At 42.9% G+C, this 20,482-nt stretch overlaps 1 protein-coding gene across 1 annotated transcript in view; it reads left to right on the plus strand.

The window, feature by feature from the left end:
- LOC127055588 (coagulation factor V-like) overlaps positions 1–20,482 on the plus strand; it is a 60,703-nt gene that overhangs the window by 28,925 nt on the left and 11,296 nt on the right. Inside the window, exons 10-17 of the mRNA XM_050962779.1 lie at positions 984–1,195; positions 2,524–2,674; positions 4,108–4,320; positions 5,338–7,174; positions 9,678–9,852; positions 15,024–15,260; positions 16,849–17,059; positions 19,131–19,304. Coding sequence (XP_050818736.1) covers positions 984–1,195; positions 2,524–2,674; positions 4,108–4,320; positions 5,338–7,174; positions 9,678–9,852; positions 15,024–15,260; positions 16,849–17,059; positions 19,131–19,304 — 3,210 coding nt within the window. The remainder of the gene's footprint in view (positions 1–983; positions 1,196–2,523; positions 2,675–4,107; positions 4,321–5,337; positions 7,175–9,677; positions 9,853–15,023; positions 15,261–16,848; positions 17,060–19,130; positions 19,305–20,482) is intronic.

Genomic DNA, 20,482 nt, shown 5'->3' on the forward strand with positions numbered 1-20,482 from the left:
GACAAGAAGCAATGGGCTTGAATTGCAGCAAGGGAAGTTTAGGTTGCACATTAGGAAAAACTTCTTAACTGTCAAGGTGGTTAAGCACTGAAATAAACTGCCCAGGGAGGTTGTGGAATCTCCTTCATTGGAGATTTTTAAGAGCAGGTTAGATAAACACTGTCAGGAATGGTCTAGATATTACTTAGTCCTGTCATGAGTACAGAGGGCTGGACAGGATGATCTGTCGTGGTCCTTTCCAGTCCTTTGATTCTATTTCTGCAGCATTAACTTCAACTGATTAGATACTCTTTTATGGGTGATTGTTTGGTATAGGAAGAATGTAGAGAGTAGCAGGTTTGTTATAGAAATAGAATGGAGCTGGCTTTAGGCAGGACATATGCTAGAGCTAAAGCAATTCCTTTTGAATCTGCCTCCCCACCAGTGTACAGTTCACTGTCACCTTAAAATGTCACAATTAAAATATAGAATTTTCTGCCCCTGATATGAACAGTCCTTGTTCAACAGTTTTTTTGTCCTTCCGTAGTGCCTTCCATATGGATCTCAAAGCAGTTTACACACATCATTCATTTAGCTTCATGACAAGTCTCTAAAGTAAGTGGTATAATTCCCATTTAGCACATGGGAGCTTAGCAGTCAGAAACCGCAGTGACAGTACGTTTTGCATTGGGCAGTGGACATGAAGCATATCTCCAGGCTGTGCTAAAGCTTTGGCCGGTCCAAGGCTTTAACTTAATAACAGAGCATAGTTAAGCTGCTTTCTGCACTACAAACAGGAACTCTGTTGTAAGCCACATGGGACAGCCAAGCTGTATCTAGGTCCCTGTACTCAGTTGTTTTCAAAGTGTAGACCTTTCCAAAGTACATATTGGACTTCATGTGCCTGAAGGTGCACTGACTTCATCGCCAATTTACACCAGCCATGAATCTGGCTCTAGGTTGTAACTCCTATTAATATTTCTCTCTCTTTATTTCTCCTTCAGAGAACAGCACTGTGAGTAAAGCAGTTCAACCAGGGGAAACCTACACGTATCAATGGAGTATCATGGATACGGATCAGCCCACCGCAGAGGATGCCCAGTGTCTAACAAGATTATATCACAGTGCTGTAGATGTAACCAGGGATATAGCCTCTGGACTGATTGGCCCACTTCTGATTTGTAAAAGTGAAACACTGGACAAGAGGGGTGTGCAGGTATGATCATGTTCTACAACCTCTGAGAGAGAGAGACAGAGACAGAGAGGTTTCTGTCCATGTGTGGTGTTTGAACTACAGGGGAATTTGGTTTCATAGATTGTTCCCTTAGAGAAATGGCCTCTAGAACGGAACTGGGATTGGATCACTAGGCTTCTGTAGAAGTCAGTCTAAAAACCTGTAGAATCTAATGAGCTATGAGATCCTTTGGATAAGTTCTTTGAACCACCCTACAGAACGCACTAGTTGGGACATTAAATTCTATAGGATGAGTCAAAAAACCTAAAATAAGGGAATTGTTTTCTATTAAATTTTCTATAAGCGCTGCTTGCAGTGATAGCTTTTAGCTGTGTGCTGGCATATTTGGCCCCAGATTTAGAGTGTGTGTTTGGGGCTTTCAATTAGAAAGATCAGGCTGGTGGTGATTTCTTTCATGGTGCTTTGTTTGCCAAGACAAGAAATTGCAAAATCCTGGTTCTAGACACCACCCTAAACTTCCTCAAACTTTGAAGGTACGCAGGGAGAAAGTTCTGACCCCAATCTATGATAGCTTCTGACCCCAGTCTATCATAGGTTTAACCTAGGTCTGGCGACCCCAAACTTTGAGGATCCAGAAGCATTGCAAGGGGGCTGCTGGGAGAGTTCTTCTTCCACTTCCCCTCCCTGGGGCCAAAGGAAGGGATCTACTTTGACAGTGGCTCAGACACCAACCAGTAGAGAGTGGAAGCAGTGACTAAAGCGCCTGCACATACAGCAACAAGTGGTCCACTAGGGGGAGCCCAGCTCATAGCAGTCATGTTAGTAGCTGGTCCAATGTCACCCTGTGAGTCAGTTGCAAAGGTAGGAATTGAACCCAGAAGTCCGGAACCCCATCCCTTGCTCTCACCCAGGGGTCGGCAACCTTTCAGAAGTGGTGTGCCAAGTCTTCATTTATCATAAATTGATATTTAAGGTTTCACATGCCAGTAATATAGTTTAACATTTTTAGAAGGTCTCTTTCTATAAGTCTATAATATATAACTAAACTATTGTTGTATGTAAAGTAAGTCAGGTTTTTAAAATGTTTAAGAATCTTTCATTTAAAATTAAATTAAAAGGCAGAGCCCCCTGGACTGGTGGCCAGGACCTGGGCAGTGTGAGTGCCATTGAAAATCAGCTCGCGTGCCATAGGTTGCCTACCCATGCTCTGCCACTGGACTGTGCTTCTGTTCTCTTGAATGGAAATTTTGCCTCTGGAGGGATGGCAAGATTAGGCCCTTAATATACCCCACTATGTATAATTTAGCTGCTTGTAAACCTTACCCTGCCACATCTGCTGTCTTTTTCAGAACAAGGCGGATGCAGAGCAGCAGGCCGTGTTTGCTGTATTTGATGAAAACAAGAGTTGGTACTTAGAGGATAACATCAAGCAGTACTGCAGCAGCCCCTCCAGCATTAAAAGGGATGATCCCAAGTTCTACAGGTCTAACGTAATGCACAGTGAGTGCGAAACTAGGCCCAAGTTTGCAAAAGCTCATGTGAGCGCAAGTACCCAGATGGGAGCTCATTCTGAAGTGCAAAGCAGGCCTGGGAATTTCCCAAGTTGCAAAAACTGGCTGCTGAGATTGTGTGCTGAAGGAGGAATGTGTGCTGAAAGCACAAATGAGCAGAGATCTGGTTCTGGCTTCAAGGATCTGCTATTTCCAGAATTTCACAGGGCATGATTAGGGCAACTTAGGCACAAACAAGCTCATCATGAGCCGGGCAAGTGTAAACCGAGAAGGGAAAGTGACGGTGTTCTCAGCAGCCCTGCATGGGCTTCTGGGCCACCAACTGCAGTCCACTGAGGCAGCACCTGGAGGTGGGAGGAAGTATCAGTGACTGTGGGAGACAGAGAGGTAGAGTAGCTGGGTGAGGGAATGGGGTTCTGGTAAATGTCTGTGTTGAGCGTGGCAGAGGGGAATGGATTCTGGGGGTGACTGGTTATAGTGAGCATGGGCTGGCAGGGTTCCTGAGGTGGTGACCAAGAACAATCTGTGATGCTGCACCTGTTTGCCCTGGGGTAGATGGGGGAAGGAATCAAGAGGGAAGTTGTGAAGAATCCAGAAGTCAGCCAAGCAGCTGCATGCCTCGTTCTGCATGCTTTTGGGTTTGGAGCAAGCTGCAGCTATTAGCATGGCACTAAGCAATTCGTAAGTGTTAATGAGTCTGTTAACTTGACAGTGGGGAGTGGAGCCCCAGTGTGGGGCCTCAGTGCATGCAGTTCTGAAAAGCTGCCTTCTCAGAGCCACAGCACAAGGGAATCAGGAGGGAGCATGTGGTCCAGTAACACACAGGATAGCAGAGCAGCTAGAGAAACTGCTGATGCAACGCTAGCCTCTGGGGTTTCTTCCAGTGTTTGATTCTAGCTTGTGAATCTGAGCATGTGTCCTGAAGGCATATGCCCTCCCACACTAGCTAGTGACTGATCGCACAAGCACTGGGAGCCTATTTTTCACCCTACCCACTGTACCCAGCCCAGGTCACCTACAGGCCTCTTTTATACAGTTAGTAATGCAGAACCCAAAAGTGAAAAGTAAACACAAGTGAAATTGACTCGTAGTGGCTAGTTAGCGGAGAGAAATGTACAAAATAAACAATTTAAATATATATGAATTCTTTCTCCCTGAATCCAGTATAGGGTGGCTAGGAACAGAGGTAAGGGCATGTTATTTTAATATGTGATTTTTTTAAACCTAATGGTGTGGTGTCCCTTCAGATGAAGGTGACTGGATTGCAGCCCAACTTCATTAGAGTGCCAATAATCTTTCTGTCTGGATACAGAGATGTGTCAGTTTCATCTCCGATGTCAGTCCATTGAAGGCATGAATTTAGCTTACCATCTTGCATGCTTGTGAGGGTGCAGTAACAGCATATCTTGTGTTTTGTTTTAGCAATAAATGGCTACATGTCTGACAGCACTGAAATCCTGGAATTTTCCCATGACAGAATTGTGCAGTGGCACGTCTCCAGTATTGGCACCCAAGATGAGGTAGTGTCCATACGCCTTTCTGGTCACGCTTTTTTGACTCGAGGGAAGTATGAAGATGTACTAAATCTTTTTCCCATGAGTGGAGAATCGGTCACTGTAGAAATGGACAATGTTGGTACGTGGCAGGACTGCTATGTTTTGTTTAATTATCTGCTAAGAGATTTCATAGATAGAGTCCATATCTAGTGATACCTTCTGGCAGTGAATTCCACAGGCTAATTATTCATTATAGTTTTTTTTTTAAAGGAAAATGTTTGCTTGAAGCTGTAAACCTCCATCAGACTTAACAGAAATCTCCAAAGTTGTACTTTTTGTACTTCTCCATCATTTTTGTTTGGTTTTAGTATGTGATCGCCTCCTTCCCTCTCTAGATCTTCTTTTCCAATTCTTGTAAAATGTGTTCACTGTTGGTGACTTTGGAAATAATGTAAGGAAAGCAATGCAATTCTATGTCACTTAAAATATACAGGAGGTAGAAAATTACATCTGGCATCTATTTCAGGTAAAAGCCATTTTTTGTCCATCTCTCCCATGTTTTATTCTGGGACATGCCATGAAATGAAAGAGCCTGGAGTCAATTGGTGCATTATGCCCATTTATTCTCATGTAGGCCAATCTAGGGGTCCAAATGTGGAATTTCACTATCCTATTAAAGACCTTCACCCTCTAGAGGGTTTTAAATTATCTGATTTTGAAGTGGTTTAAAATGCTAGTGAGGATTTTTATCATGATCAGTATTCTCTCATCCATAGGTTTATACACATAACACAAGAAACATAACCCAAACTCCAAGTTCAAACTTTGCAAAGTTTGGATCCCTATCTAAACTTCACAGCTGACCTCTCGTTTCCACCTAGTTTTGGTCTCTTATCTCCGTTTCTATCATGGGTTGTACCAAAAATCTGAACTTTAAGGAAGTTGAGATCCAGATCTATCTCTGAACATTATGGGTCAACTGTATTCAGTATTCATGATTTATTGCTACAGTTATGCCTAGGAATCTCAATCAAGGACCAGAGCAATATTGTGGGGTGCTGTACAGACTAATAACACAGAAGACAGCCCCTGACCTAGAGAGTTTACAGTCAAGATCTACAAATAATATGTAGTACACTTTTTTTTTCAATTGCAGGTACATGGCTTTTTGCATCCTGGGGTTCCCCTGAGATGAGCCATAGCATGAGGCTGAGGTTTAGAGATGCCAAGCGTGAAAAAGATGTAGATTATTCTGATGATGATGAGCCATATGATATCATACATTTCTCCTCTGAGAACACTCTTCAAAATGTGCCTGTCACCTCACCCCAAACTGGAGGAGAAACAGAAAAAAAACAGCAGTCTTCTCATGATTCTGATTATCAAGATTTTCTGGCCTCAAGTTTGGGGCTTCGGACATTTGGGAAGAAATCAATGGTCCAGGATGAAATGCAGAATCTTACTTCTCTGGCCATAGATGAGTACTTTGGCACTATCACTAAGAGTGCTGATGTAGCTGCTGGCTCAGATCCGCCATTCATAGAGAACAGTGATACCTTGGACACTGATGAGCTCTTGGAAATGCAAAGCACTGCTCCTCTCCCAATCGAGGCTGAGTGCCTCCATAAAATTTGCACAGTGGCAGCAGAAGAACATTCACTTCCTGTCACTACAACAGCAGTAAGTCCTGGCTTGGCATCTGAAGCTGGAAACCAAAGTGACTATGAAGCAAATCAGAGTCAGGTGTCAGGAAATTACGAGAAAACACTTGCAGATGAACTACTGAGGACCAGGGAAGAAGCCCAAACAAAAGATGCAGCAGAACTGTTACTTGACAGAGGGGACAGCATGAAGTCCTCCTTTGCAACGCTCTATTCAGAGGAGCCACAAGAGGAAAATTCAGGAGGAGAATACAATTTCTCCAGTTCAGATACGTTAAGGACTGACCAATTTCCAAATGAATATGTTGAGGACCAGAAAGTGGAGGAGAAAGAGGAGGAGGAAACCAAGAAAGAAAATGGTCAATTTCCCAAAGATGCAGAAAACTTACCTTTTGCTGTGAGACACAGGGCAGAAAACAGTGAGTTAAACATGTTCAATCTCTCTGATTTAGAACTACCCAAAGATAAAAAAGAAAGAAATTTTACTCTAGATTATGCATTGGATATGTTAATTTCTACTCGCAGTTCAGTGGTGGCAAAGGACATGCTGGGAAAGCTGTTGCCAAGGGATATGAAGTCTTCATCTAAAATTGTGAATGAGAACAGGAATTCGGCCTCTGGGAAGGAGAGTTATGGGATGGAGACAAATTCAGCTCAGGCTACTGATGAGTTACAGAATCGTTCCAGAAATGCCACAATGCCTACAAGAGAGAGTGTATCCTTGAAGAAGAAGCAGCAGCAAGGGAAATTCAAAGGCTACTCACAGTTTACAGAGGGTCATTGGAATGTAAGCAGCAAGCATCCAACTCTGAAAGGGGAGAAGAGAAATGTGAATGGCACCTTGAGTACATCTGTGATTCTCATCAAGACCCGAAGGAGGAAAAAGGATAATCAAAACTATAGTAGTCTCTCATTGACACCCAGAAGTGTGAGACCCCCAAAGATAACTGGAGAGCTCAACTGCACATTACTGTCCAGTGAGGTCAGCCACACAGTGTCCCTTTGTAAGGCTAAAAATACCGCATTGCCCAGCGAGGCCAACCTCCCAGTTTTGCCAAGCAGGGCTAACTACACGCTGACGCCAAGACAATTTAAGCCAGTCATCACAAGGCTTCCCAGTGGGAATGGGGACTACAAGGAGTATGTTCCAGGAGGCTCTGACAGTGAGGAAATTGCAGATGACCAATACACAAGAAACCCCAGATTCACCATTAATAATATCCGTAACCCTGATGACATTGCTGTGCATTATCTACACAACAAAGGGAACATGAGGAGATACTACATTGCAGCCGAAGAGGTCTTCTGGGACTATGCAGGATTAAAGAAAAGGTTGGGCCAAATTCTTCCTCTCTGTTGCCTCGCACCCTGTTGCTAAATACCAGGCCATTGATACAGATAGCTGTCCCACAGCAAAGCTACTGTTGTTGAAGGCTTATGGGATTTCTTGATCACACAAGTGCTGTTCAGTTTAACAGTCTGTTATGCAGTAGATGAAGAGGAAGAGAGGAAGGACCAGAGCTTTAGGGCACTAGCCTGAAATTCAGGAGACCTAGGTTTAACTCCCAGCTTTGCCAGAAACTTCCTGTGTGATCTTGGGCAAGTCACTTAGTCTCTCTGTGCCTCAGTTCCTCTTCTGTAAAATGGAGATAAAGCCCTTTCCTAACTCACAGGTTCTCTTGTGGGGATAAATGCATTGACAATTGGGAGGTGCTCAGATACTACAATAATGAGGCCCACATCAAGACCTCAGCTTGGTATCTAAGTATTTGTGGATGTGATGGCTTAGGGCTCAGTCAAGAGAGAGCCTATAGGTTGCCAGTTTGAATCCAGCTTGGGTAGATAGGGACTTAGGTGGAGATTTTTCAAAGTGGACCTAATGGAGCTGAGAGCTTGGCCCCATTGAAAATTCCAGCCTTATAGTTCCCACTATCTGAAGTTTTATTCAATCTCCAGTACAAAATGAGTTGTTTGGCTCTCAGTCCAGTTCCCAGCAGATAAGTATTCACATCATGCAAACCACCACCACCACCACCATCATAGATGATTTTAATTAACCCCCTTGTTGTTAGTCTTAGCAGAGATCAAGAACTATTGGACCATCGTGCATGAACCCCAAATTTGAGATGTTCACATTTTGTTTTGATTTGAAAAAAGTGACTTTATTTCCCAACGAGAATTTCTAATCCAGTTTTTCTGAGAGAGAAATTCACCCTGTTAGAAATTTGAAATTTCATTGCGACGAAGATCAACGCTCAAATCAAACCATGCAAAATTACCAGTGATTGCATATTTCTGTGCAAAATCTGCCTTTTTACTCTAAAATTGCTACTCACAAAAATATTTGCACAGCCTGAATTTTCATTGTCGGGTGATTTAGGACAGGAGCGGAAATAGTTTCACTACAGAAAATTCAGTCTCCAAATTGTGTATTTTTCAAATTGTATCTTCAGGCTACTTGACAAACTTGTCTATTTCCCCCTTCCCAACTTTCCCCATGTAGACCCCTGTTTCAGCTCCACCTTCATTTTTGTATTTGCAAGAGTGCCCAGAGGGCTCTGAGTTCTCCATGAGTAAAAATCCTGAAGCTCAAATATTGAAATGATTTGCACTATGTGGGGCAGATACTCAGCTGCTGATATAAATGACCATAGCACCACTGAAGTCAGTGGTGCTGCAACAACTTCCCGCAGCTGAGGATCTGTCCCTGAGTCTTTGGAAGAGTTGAGACTAGAACCTACATCCATAAGAAACTGAATCAGCACTTAGAGTTTTGGTGAGGCAATAAGAATCCAGCTCCCTCTCCCACAAGTGTATCAGCACTGGAGAGCTAATGAGAATAAAGGATGTAGTTAGTTATCAGCTATAATTCAGAGCTGCATGAGGAAGAGATGATCCCCAGGCCTTTGCTTTAGGCACTAGAGAAGTAGTGCTCTTCCACAGTCTGCAGCAGCAAGCCTTCCAAGTGCAGCCCAACATACTTGGCCTTTTGCTAATACTATAAAAATAGCTGTGTAGACAGTGCGTTGAAATTGAAGCACAGGCTGGCACTTTGTCTCTGACTCCCACCCCCATCCCTAGGCTTCAAAGCCGAAGCCACATCTACACAGATATTTTTAGTTGGGTAGTGCAAGCCCGAGTCTGCTGTGGCCTGTGTAGATGTACCTTAGGTGACTATGAGGGACTAAACTCCTATTTCTCCACAGTTCAGTTGCATTTTTAAATGTGGTTGTGATCAGATGGCAAATATGCAAAGATGACACCTTCTCACTGAGCTGTCAACATCACTGCCTCATGCGGCTCTGAATTATAGCTGATAACTAATTACATCCTTTATTCCCATTAGCTCTCCAGAGCTGATACATCTGTGGGAGAGGGAGCTGGATTCTTATTGCTCCACCAGAACTCTTAAGTTCTGATTCAGTTTCTTATGGATGAGGGTGTAAGAGGTATAAATAGCCCAGATGGATTTTCAGGTATTAGAGAAAATTTTCATCACTGGTGGTTAGAAAAACTATTTCAGGATTTGCAAACTGAGCAAATTTGGTGTGGAATCACTGAGGAGAAAAATGGAATGTAGCGATATCATTTTGTAGTTACTTTATTATCCTGGATCACACATTTTCAGTGTGAATCACTGACATTTGTGCTGATACTTTTTCCTCCAAAGCATTCCAACGGTAAATGTAACTGTTTCTCAGACTACATCTTGAGGCATTTTTATGTGTAGGTCTTTAATTTTCATCATAAGATGTCAGTTTTTCTAATTCATGATGTTTATGTTCCATTATATTCTAATTCCATAATTTTTCTAATTTCATTATGTTCCCCTCAGCCCAATGAGGAATGACAGAACCAGCCATGATGGGGGCAACACCATATACAGAAAAGTGATTTTCCGAAGCTATGTGGATAGTACCTTTACAACTCGGGAGCCCGAAGGGGAGTATGAAGAACACCTGGGTATCCTGGGTCCTGTTATCAGGGCTGAGGTAGATGATGTCATCCAAGTAAGTCAAGGCTTCAGGTGTTTGGTGCATGAAGGTTTCTTACGAGGATCTGAAGGGGCTGAGCTGGAACTGGTTGAAAAATATCAGTCATTTTTGGTGGAACTTCTTGTAAAAAACAATTTTTTTCCTTAACTTCCCACCCAAAAAAGCTTTGTTTTTTAATACAAAACCAAAAAGTGGGGGAGGGGAGGGAGATTTGCTCTTTGAAAACATAATTTTCCCCAAAACTGAACTGAAACATGAGTTTTTTACTTGAAAAAATTTTTTAGTGAAAAACCTGAAACTTTAGACAAAAATGAAAATGTTTACATTTGTCTGAAAAGTCCTTTTTGTCTTAAAAATACTTTGATGTAAAAATGTTGAGCAGTTCTAGTGTAAAGAACTCGCTGGCCACTATGTGTTACAGGTCTCCCCTCTGAGCCAATTCTCAGAGGACAGGAGTTGTCACAGTCCCTCTACACTCACAGCCAGCTATGGAGCTTTAGCTCAAGTTGTAGCCACTCATGCTTTTAGTTCTGGAGGTTCTCACTTCAATCCCTGCACGGTGGCCAAGATGCCGGCCATCACATAAATGCTAAGGATGACGTGGAAGCAATACAAATAATAAATACAATACAAGGGGTTATAGCTAGTAGTAACAAGGGAATATTACAAAAAGGCACGCTTCCTGTGAATGAGCTCTTTGAGGCAGTGAAATAGTCTTCCCAAAGAGAAGCGGTCACTATCTTTTGGGACAGAGTATTAGAATATTTACTATAAGGAAGCTGTTGACCCCTTGTGGGATGAATTGAATGGAACAGGGTGGTTCTTTGAGTAGTATCCCTGTGGGTACTCCACTTTAAGCAGTGGTATGTCCTGGTGCTGTCGATTGGAAATTTATGGTAGCAGTGTCCACGTGGGTCACGGATGCGCAGTAGGTGTCTCATGGCACCATTGGTGCTGTGTGTAGCATGCGCGCGATTCAAGCCCTCAGATTCCTTCTCAACCGTCTTCTGCTGAAAAGGGAGCAAAGGGACATTGTTAGCACTGCTCCCTACAAACCGTTAAGAAATAGTTTTTAGGTAAATATTTAGATAAGCTGTTAGAGAGAGAGTTAGCGTTAGTAAAACAAAAACAGATTTATTGTTAGTTCGTTAGACAACAGTCCACCACCACCCTTAAAGGATGGTGACTAGTTAAAATGCCGGGGTCTCCAGGCTTCAAACAATGCGGCTCCTGCCGTGATGCCATGCCCATTTCAGATAAGAACATAAAAACATAAGAAGATGGACGCTCTTTATGTATACGCTGCCTGGGTTAGGGGCATATTCCCCAGAAATATTCCCACTGCAGCAACCTGAAAGACAGAGCCCAGCGATATAGAGATCTCCGTCTTAAAATGATCTTGATAGAGAAGTCCCTCCAGCCTGAAGAGAACAAGCAAACAGCCTCTCTGGTATGGAAAAGGAGACCTACCCACTGAAAAAAACAAAAAAGTGAGCTCAGATATCTCCGCAGAGAGGTCTGCGAAAAGAGAGGCGATCTCCTGCCAGAACGTAGTTGTTGAGGCAGTAAATCACCGTAACAAGCAGCCACAATTCAAGGTTACACCCCATGACAAAGAACACAAAAGACTCGACTTATTCAGACGCAAGATATATTCCAATGTCCTTCAGTTTCGGGTGGCCGATTATTCTGCACTACTGGCCAAATGCGACTACAGCAACTATGGGAAACTTGCCCAGCACACCTCTGAGCTACCAGAGGAAAAACACACAATTCTGGGCCGTCATCACCAAGGGCTAGCTCAGATCCAAAACAGCCCTTCAGGCAGCACTGGACACAGCAGACACGGCAGCCAGAACAACATCCACAGCCTCAGTAATGCGCCAAGCCTCATGGTATCCCCGAGGCCAGAAGCCAAAAGAACTCCAGACAAAAGTTAGAGGACTTATCTTTCGACTGGCAATAACTCTTCTCTCAGAAGATGGACAAGGTCCTTCATTCAGTGAAGGACTCTCATGCCATGCTCCACACTTTGGGGATATACACCCCCCCTGCAAAGAGAAGGAGATACCAACCATCTCAGAGACCTAGAGACTTCTCAAATAGGCAACAATGCCAATATCAGTGATCACAATGCCAGCGACCACCTCAATCTCAGGGGCAGATTTCTCACGCAGAACCTCCAAAACCGCAATTTTGAAAAGTTGGTCGAGGGTGTGAACAACCTCCCTCACGAAACAGTGCTCACGCCTGACCCATCCACAGTTTTTGGCCATCGACTCCAGCCCTTTTACCACATCTGGGCCACTAGAACATCAGACCAATGGGTGTTGGAAGTTATCAAGTCAGGATACACTATCTCCCTTACCTCCCACCCATCTACCCTACCCTGTCCCTTTTCAGGAACCCTTCTCAAGAGCACCTACTATGACAAGAAGTCAATCATCTTCTACCTAGGTGCTGTGGAACAAGTGCCACTACAATTCAAAGGGAGGGGATTCTACTCCCATTACTTCCTGACCCAGAAGAAGAGCAGGGGATGGAGACCCATCCTGGATCAACAGAAGCGCAACAAGTTTGTCAGATCCCAAAAATTCAAGATGGTCACATTGGGTATGATACTCCCAGCATTGCAACAGGGGTATTGGTTTTCAGCCCTCAACCTCCAAGATGCTTATTTCCATATCACCATTCATTCTGCTCATAGGAAATGTCTATGATTCACAGTAGACGAGAACACTTCCAATATGGAGTACTACCATTTGGCCTATCCACAGCACCAAGAGTCTTCTCCAAAACTCTAGCAGGGGTAACAGCTCATCTGCACAAACGGGAAAATAATTTTCCCCTACCTGGATGATTGCCTACAAGACACAATGGACACAGTCCAATCCACTTTCACACTATTCCGGGAGCTGGGTCTACAAATAAATGAATGGAAATCAACCATAAACCCAGTCCAACAACTAAACTTTTATCAGGGCACACCTCGACGCCATAGAAGCCAAGGCGTCATTGCCCCTTACCAGATTCACAAACTCTCACTAGCCTCATTTCAGAGGTACAAGTCAGTCCTCAAGTTTGGGCTCGCATGGTCCTAAAATTACTACGATACATGACAGCCACGATGTTCATGGTACAACATGCAAGACTACATATACGAAGTCTACAGGGTTAGCTAAGCATGGTATACATACTAAGCAAACACAACCTACACAAACGGCTCACAGTTCCACCAAATGTCCTCAGCTCATTACAATGCTGGACAAGGCTACAAAATATCTGTATGGGTATCTCTTTTCAACAGACACCCCTGACAACATTGATCACCACAGATGCCTTACTGATAGGCCAGGGTGCTCACATGAGTCAACACATGATACAAGGCAAATAATCTCCGGGAGAGACTCTACTGCACATGAGTTTGCTAGAGCTATGAGCAGTTTGCATTGCCTGCAGGCACTTCCTACCTTATATATGGAACAAATCCATTTGAATTATGACCAACAATATCGCCTGCATGTTCTACATCAACAGGCAAGGAGAGGCTCGCTTATATTCTCTATGCACAGAAGCCATGAAACTTTGGAATTGGTGCATACAAGATAACGTAAACATCTCAGCGTGTTAGGTGCCAAGTTGTCAGAATGTGACAGCAGACACGCTCAGCAGCTACTTCTCCCAGGATCATGAATGGGAGATGAATGGAGAGGTCCTGAGTTCAATCTTCAAACGGTGGAGCACTCCCCACCATCGATCTGTTTGCATCCCCAATGAATCACAAATGCACAGTGTTATCCTCAAAAACAGGACTGGGGCTATCTGTCATTAGGGGATGCCTTCTTCATCAAATGGGAGGCACCACTCATGTATGTGTTTTCACCGATACCAGTCATATCATACGTGATACACAAGATATGAGCAGACAGAGCCAAAGTTATCCTTACAGTCCCAACATGACCCAGGCAAGCATGGTATCCTTACCTGTTATGCATGGCGATATGCGCCTCGCGAGCTCTCCCGGGCCGGTCGGATCTGCTGTCTCAACACAATGGTCAAACTCTCCACCCGAATCTGGAGATACTCCACCTACAGGCATGGCTTCTGAATGGTTCCACCATGACGAAATAACCTGCGTGGAACAAGTCAAACATGTTATTAAACAGCAGAAAACTGACTATGAGAAACACATCGCTTCAAAAATGGAAGAGGTTCTCTGCCTGGTGTCAAGGAAGACACTTGATGAGCAATTCAGCTGCGCTACCATTAATCTTAGATTGGAGCTGAAAAGCACTGGCTTAACAATGAGCTTGATCAGAGTCCACCTTGCGGCCATTTCAGCATTCCACCAAGAGATCGATGGAACTTCGACATTCGCACACCCAGCTACAAAACGCTTCCTCAAGGGTCTCAGAAATGTTTACCCAGACGTGCGACAACCTATACCAACATGGCATCTCAACCTGGTACTGAAATGCCTCACCGGACCACCATTCGAACCATTAGCCACCTGTTCATTATCTCGAACTTCTTTGACCAGGCTCTCCAGTACATAAGGGAACAGATGAGTTACATAAAAATCAGGAACAAGAAAAGAGGAGACAAAAGCCAACCCTAATCTTGGAACTCCATCCTCTGAGTGAGGGAGAAAAGACCAGCTCCTTGCCCTGGCAGTCCACCTCTGGGATGAGGGAGATGCATAATAGAGAAACTCCCATTGACATCAGTGGGAATTACAAACACTGGGATCTGGTATTACTGTAGAACTAGCTTGTGCCCTGTCTAACACAGCCACCCAAGGGTGTAAGAAAGAATAAAGACTCCCTATCAACCTTGTGCAACCCATGGTAGACCTGCCTGGAATTGGGGTTCTCACAGGAATGCAGGGGCTGCTACCAACTTGCTCCCTCTTGGGAACAATGCTGGAAAGGGGGCAGGGAGTAGGCAGAGCCATTACCCTGCTCCCCACATACTACTAGCTGTGCACAGTGCAGTCTGCTGCACTCCATAAAGATGTGTCAGGAGTTACACTCCCCACCTCCAACCACGCACAGTCTAGCCCATAATCAATAGACAAATCTGAATCCTGAATTTGTACTTTACACCGTTCATGAGTGTTTTATGCCTGGGGGGTTGGTTTAGGCCCAAATCTGCTAATCAAGGATCTGCCTGTATTTATTTTCCAGGTTCATTTTAAAAATCTCGCATCCAGACCATATTCCCTCCATTCCCATGGGCTTTTCTATGAGAAATCCTCTGAGGGAACCAGTTATGAAGATGAGTCTCCAGACTGGTTCAAAAAGGATGATGCAGTTCAGCCAAATGACACCTATACCTACATATGGTTTGCAACCAAGCGGTCTGGACCTATACAACCTGGAACAGCCTGTAGGTCCTGGGCCTATTACTCTGGTGTAAACCCGGTAAGGAAATCTAAGCAGAAGGGTGCTACAGTCTGTTGGATAACAATTGCTATGTCTTGTTGCTGAAATACTAGCTTTGCTTCCTATTCTTTTGGGCCTGATTCACCACTCTCTTGTTCCTCATCTAATAGTTTATGCCTATGCAAAGTAAATATAAATTGCTGCCACTGGCATGAATGGGTGGAGAACTCTGATTTGGTAGCATTTCATAGCCACTTTGCATAGAGTTCAGTAGCTACGCAAGGCAATGTCGAATCAAGCCCTCTGTCTCAAATTTAGGGCCTGATCCAAAGTCCTTCTGTTGAGTTTAGTAGACGTTTGTATCAGGCCCTTAGTTAGGAATATAGCATAGCTGAGAGATTTGCCCAGCCCCCATGTTTGCAATGTAATGTGCAAATACATCTTGGATCTGGGTTCCTCATCTGTAAAATGGGACCTTTACCCAACCTTTATTAATTAATAAAGTCTTACTTCTGTACCTGGTAAATTTTGGTTGAAAAATCATTCATATAGAATAATAAAAGATATGGAAGATCATGGTATGATAGGGTCTATCCAGCATGGTTTCTGTAAAGGGAAGTTGTGTCACTAATCTGTTAGAATCCTTTTAATGTGTCAGTAAAATAGCATATAACGCAGAATCAAATGGCATATTTTATTTACACTTTCAAAAGGCCCTTGACAAGGTCACGCATAGGAGGCTACTGAGGAAAGTAATTAGTCCTACAATGCAAGGCTGAGTATAGTCATGGATCAAATACTGGTTAAAAGCGTTAACAAACAGTAGGATTAAATGGTCAGTTTTCATGATGGCAAAAGGCTAACAGCAAGGGGTCACAAGGTTCTGTATTAGCTCCATTCTTGTGTTTTGTCTGGTTTTTTTTTTTTAATGACCTGGAAAGAGAGAGAGGTGACTAGTGAAGTAGCAATATCTATTGATGACACAATTAATTTAGGTTAGCTAAGTCCAGAGAAGACTGTGAGGAATTTCAGAGGGACTTAACCAAGCTAGTTGAATGGGCAACATGATGGTAGATTAAATTAAGTATTGATTTATACAAAATAATGTATATTAGACAGAAAATGTTAAACTACTTGCACCTTATGTGGTTCTAAATTAACCATATCAACTTAGGAACGGTACCTGAGCATCACTGCAGACAGATCAATGAAAACCTCTGCTCAATGTGCAGCTGCAGTTGAAAAAGCAAGCAAAATGTTATGATGCATATGGAATAGGATGGGGAACAATACAGAAATGAGTATAATGCCATTATATAACCATGGTACAGCCTCCTCTGGAACTGGCCACCCATGCAGAACTAGACAGGGATCAGGGACTGGCAGCATACGTTTTAGGGATATTTAAAAAACATGAAAAAATCTGGCACTGGCCACTGTTGGAGACACAATGCTGAACTGCAAGGGCCTTGCGTCTGATCCAGTCTGGCAATTCCTGTGCACCAATGTTAACACTTGTAAGGGAAAATCCTCAAATGAAAGTCCTTGTGAGTGTGCAAATTGTTATTAATGACGTATTTTGGGAAACCCTAACTTTTACTTGTAATTTGTATTTATTGCCTTCCAGGAGAAAGATATTCACTCAGGCTTGATTGGTCCAGTCTTGATCTGTCAAAAGGGAACCCTCAGTACAAGTAACAACAGGCCAGTAGATACCCGAGAGTTTGTCCTGCTTTTTATGGTCTTTGATGAAGAGAAAAGCTGGTACTTCAATAAACATTCCAAAAGGACTTACAGTGAGAAGACCTCAGAACCGCAAAAATACCATAAATTCCATGGTACTAATGTTTCCCTTTGTCAGTTATCCATGTTGGGAGGGAAGAGGAAGGAGTTAAAAAGATCTCAACCCAACTTCTCTTGGTGCACTTGTCTCTTTGCATGCATACATCATTTGCATGCACTTTTTTTTGCACTATTTCTTGTGCATATAAAAATACAATATGCATATAGACTAGAGCGGGTTGGAAAATGTTGACAAAAACAGAAAAAATGTTTTTGTTAAAATTTTCCTCAGAAAATTTTCACTTTGCCAAAAAAAAAAAAGTTTTCAGGTTTTGAACAGGAAGTTTTCAGTTGTGGGCTGAAAACCATAATCTCCCTGGTTCTTCAGGTTTTTCAACACAAGTAAGTTTTCCATGGAAAACAGAACCTTTTCTATGAGAATTTCATTTAAAAAAAATCAATTTTCCATTAAAAAGCAGTTTCCAGATAATTTTCAGCCAGGCATAGCATAGGCTCAATCTGGGTGGTGTGTGGGTGGGTTGTTTTTTTTTGTTTGTTTGGTAGGAGACCTGGTAGGAAATTTTTCAGCTGAAACAATTTTCAGTTGAATTGAAAATGCTGATCTGATTATGCCAAATTTTTTTGCAATTTGCATCAGTTTTAATTATATTTCCCACTAAAATACATTTTTGTGTTTCAGAAAAATTGTGAAATTCCCCATGAAACAGAACATCTGGGTTTCAGCCAGCTCTAATTGGCACAGATGGGAGTTTGTGCATAGGGGGTGGATTTTCAGACATGCTTGGCACCCACAACAGAATTTGGCTTTTCAGAAGAGTCCAGTTCCCACCTATGTACCCAAAGAAGTGGCCAATTATTCCAAAGAGCTAAGGACCCAGCAGCTCCCCCCATTCACAACAATGAGAGCTGTTGGATGATGCACACTTTTGAAAAAATGATCACTTCATTTAGGTGCCTAAATGGGAGACCTCTTTTGGAAACTTGGCCTCTTAGTGCTATTATTCATGTGAATAAGTGATTGTACATGAAAATGGAAGCCACGTTTTAAAAATGTGGTCCTTAAAGTCAGGCATAAGTCAGATCTGTTGACATTAATAGAGTCTGTCTCATTATATTCAAGCCCCCTGTACTCTACAGCAAGCAGTGCCTAAATCCTGTGGCCTGGTCTCTGAATTCTCTGGCATTCAGGGGCAGCAGGCTGTGAATTCTGTGGCACTTTCATTTAAATTTGAAAAATGGAGTTCTTCTAAATTTAATATGATATTGAATATTGCCATCAACACAGTAACCTCTGTTAGTTTATTTTAGTATTAAATCCCCCAACTGAGGAGATCAGAGGCAGTTTGTAATTGGAATAAGCACATTTGCTGGATGTTTCCACTAAAATGATAAGGTGTGAAATAGTTAACAAAGTTTACATTTAAATCATCACCTTTACATTTCAGAATCAATGCACTATTCAGATGAAGTGGATAGTTCACACCTCTCAGAGCTATTGCTTTAGGCTGTTTGCAGTCTCAGGCAGACATTGGGGTATTGCTCAACAGTTGATTAATATTTTCGAGACCTTTTTTTTCCACTGCCAGCAAGGACCCTGGGAGAGGTTTCCTTTGAAATTTTCAGAGCTGCAACACCCACCTGATAATGACCCTTTAAGAGGAATCCACTTAATTTAGGCCCCCTAATATAGGGTTTATGGGGTTAGGTTGGCTCACAAACCTAGTATGAATCAAGCTGGCCTCATGTTCGACTTGTTCAAACAGATACATTTCAACACTATCTACTTTTAACTGTTCAAGAGTTTCTGGAGCTTTTGTTCGTTTTGTTTCTACCAGGAAGGTAGAAAGCCTTCTCGCTTATTTGAATGACCATCAATTACGCTTGCATTGACACTTAATTCATTAACTGAGAAGGTCATTATTATATGTTGACACTTGAGATTGGCATTGACCAGGACACCAGATCTGAAACTCTATAGGCTTTGGAGACATTTGGATCTAGAGCCAATCTGTATCCTCTGGTCCAACTCTAGTTGACATCTTTATTGCTGCTCAGCTGGAGTGTGTTTGCAGTTTTTTTTATCCCTTGTAATATTTTTCTTTTCAGCCATTAATGGGATCATATATCACTTGCAAGGACTGAGGATGTATAAAGATGAACTGGTCCGATGGCACTTGTTGAATATGGGCGGGTCAAAAGATATTCACGTGGTTCACTTTCATGGTCAGACCTTCACAGAAGTCCCTGGGCATCAGCTTGGTGTCTACCCTCTCCTTCCAGGTACATATCAGCTCAGTGTCTTGTCATTTATACTCATAATTATGAGGCTAAACCCTAAACTTGGTAATGTTGGAGTGACTCTACTAAAATTCATGTCACTAGAGCAGCAGAAGCAGAAATTGGCTTGGGCCCATTAAGATAGTGATGATCAAGTCTTGTGTTGCAAGATACTAGCTGTTCATTTCCTGTGAGGTCGGAAAGGACTTCCCCAACCTCAGCATCATTTACCTCTGGGTTCTCAAACTGGGGGTCGGGACCCCTCAGGGGGTTGCGAGGTTATTACATGGGAGGTTGCAAGCTGTCAGCAACCACCTCAAACCCCGCTTTGTCTCCTGCATTTCTAATGATGTTAAATATATTAAAAAGTGTTTTAATTTATATGCGGGGGTCTCCCTCAGAGGCTTGCTGTGTGAAAGGGGTCATCAGTACAAAAGTTTGAGAACCACAGATCTACTTCACTGAGTTGGGGAGGTGGGACTGGAGAGGAGGCTGCTTTCGTCTGAAATGTAAGTTACTAGGCAAGGTTGGAGATGGATATGGAGTGCTTGGACTGATGTCCTGATCAGGCACAGCAGGTTTGTATAGTGGAGATAGAGGTGGGAGGCCGTGTTGTTTGGGGTCTGTTCCCAGCTCTGCCACTGACCTGCTGTGTGAACATAGGCAAGTCCCTTTCCTGCTCTGTCCCTCAGTTTCCCCCATCTGCAAAATGAGGACAATAATGCTGATTTCCCTTTGTAAAGTGCTTGGAGACTTGTGGCTAGAAAGCTTAGTATTCATACTGAAGAGAAAGAGCCCATGAATAACTAGTTAATAATCACAATAGAGCTCTTTTTTTTCCCCATCAAAATGCTTTTCATACAATCCCACGAGACATTCCCATAATCAAACTAGGGAAATTACTATAAGGTGGGTGCACAATAGGTTGAAAGATGGTACTCAGATAGTAGTTTGCAATGATTTGCTGACAAACTGGGAGGGGTTATCCATTGGGGTCCATCCTGGGTCAGTCCTGGGTCCAGAACTTGTCAATATTTTCATTAATGACATGGATAACTGAGTGCTTGTAAAATTTGCAGGTGGTACCAAAGTGGGAGGGGTGGAGGACAAGATTAGAATTTAAAACAACCATAACAAATTGGAGAATTGGTCTGAAATCAATAGGATGAAATTCAATAAAG

Source organism: Gopherus flavomarginatus, chromosome 1 (genome assembly GCF_025201925.1).
Source record: "Gopherus flavomarginatus isolate rGopFla2 chromosome 1, rGopFla2.mat.asm, whole genome shotgun sequence".
Classification (NCBI taxonomy): Eukaryota; Metazoa; Chordata; order Testudines; family Testudinidae; genus Gopherus; species Gopherus flavomarginatus.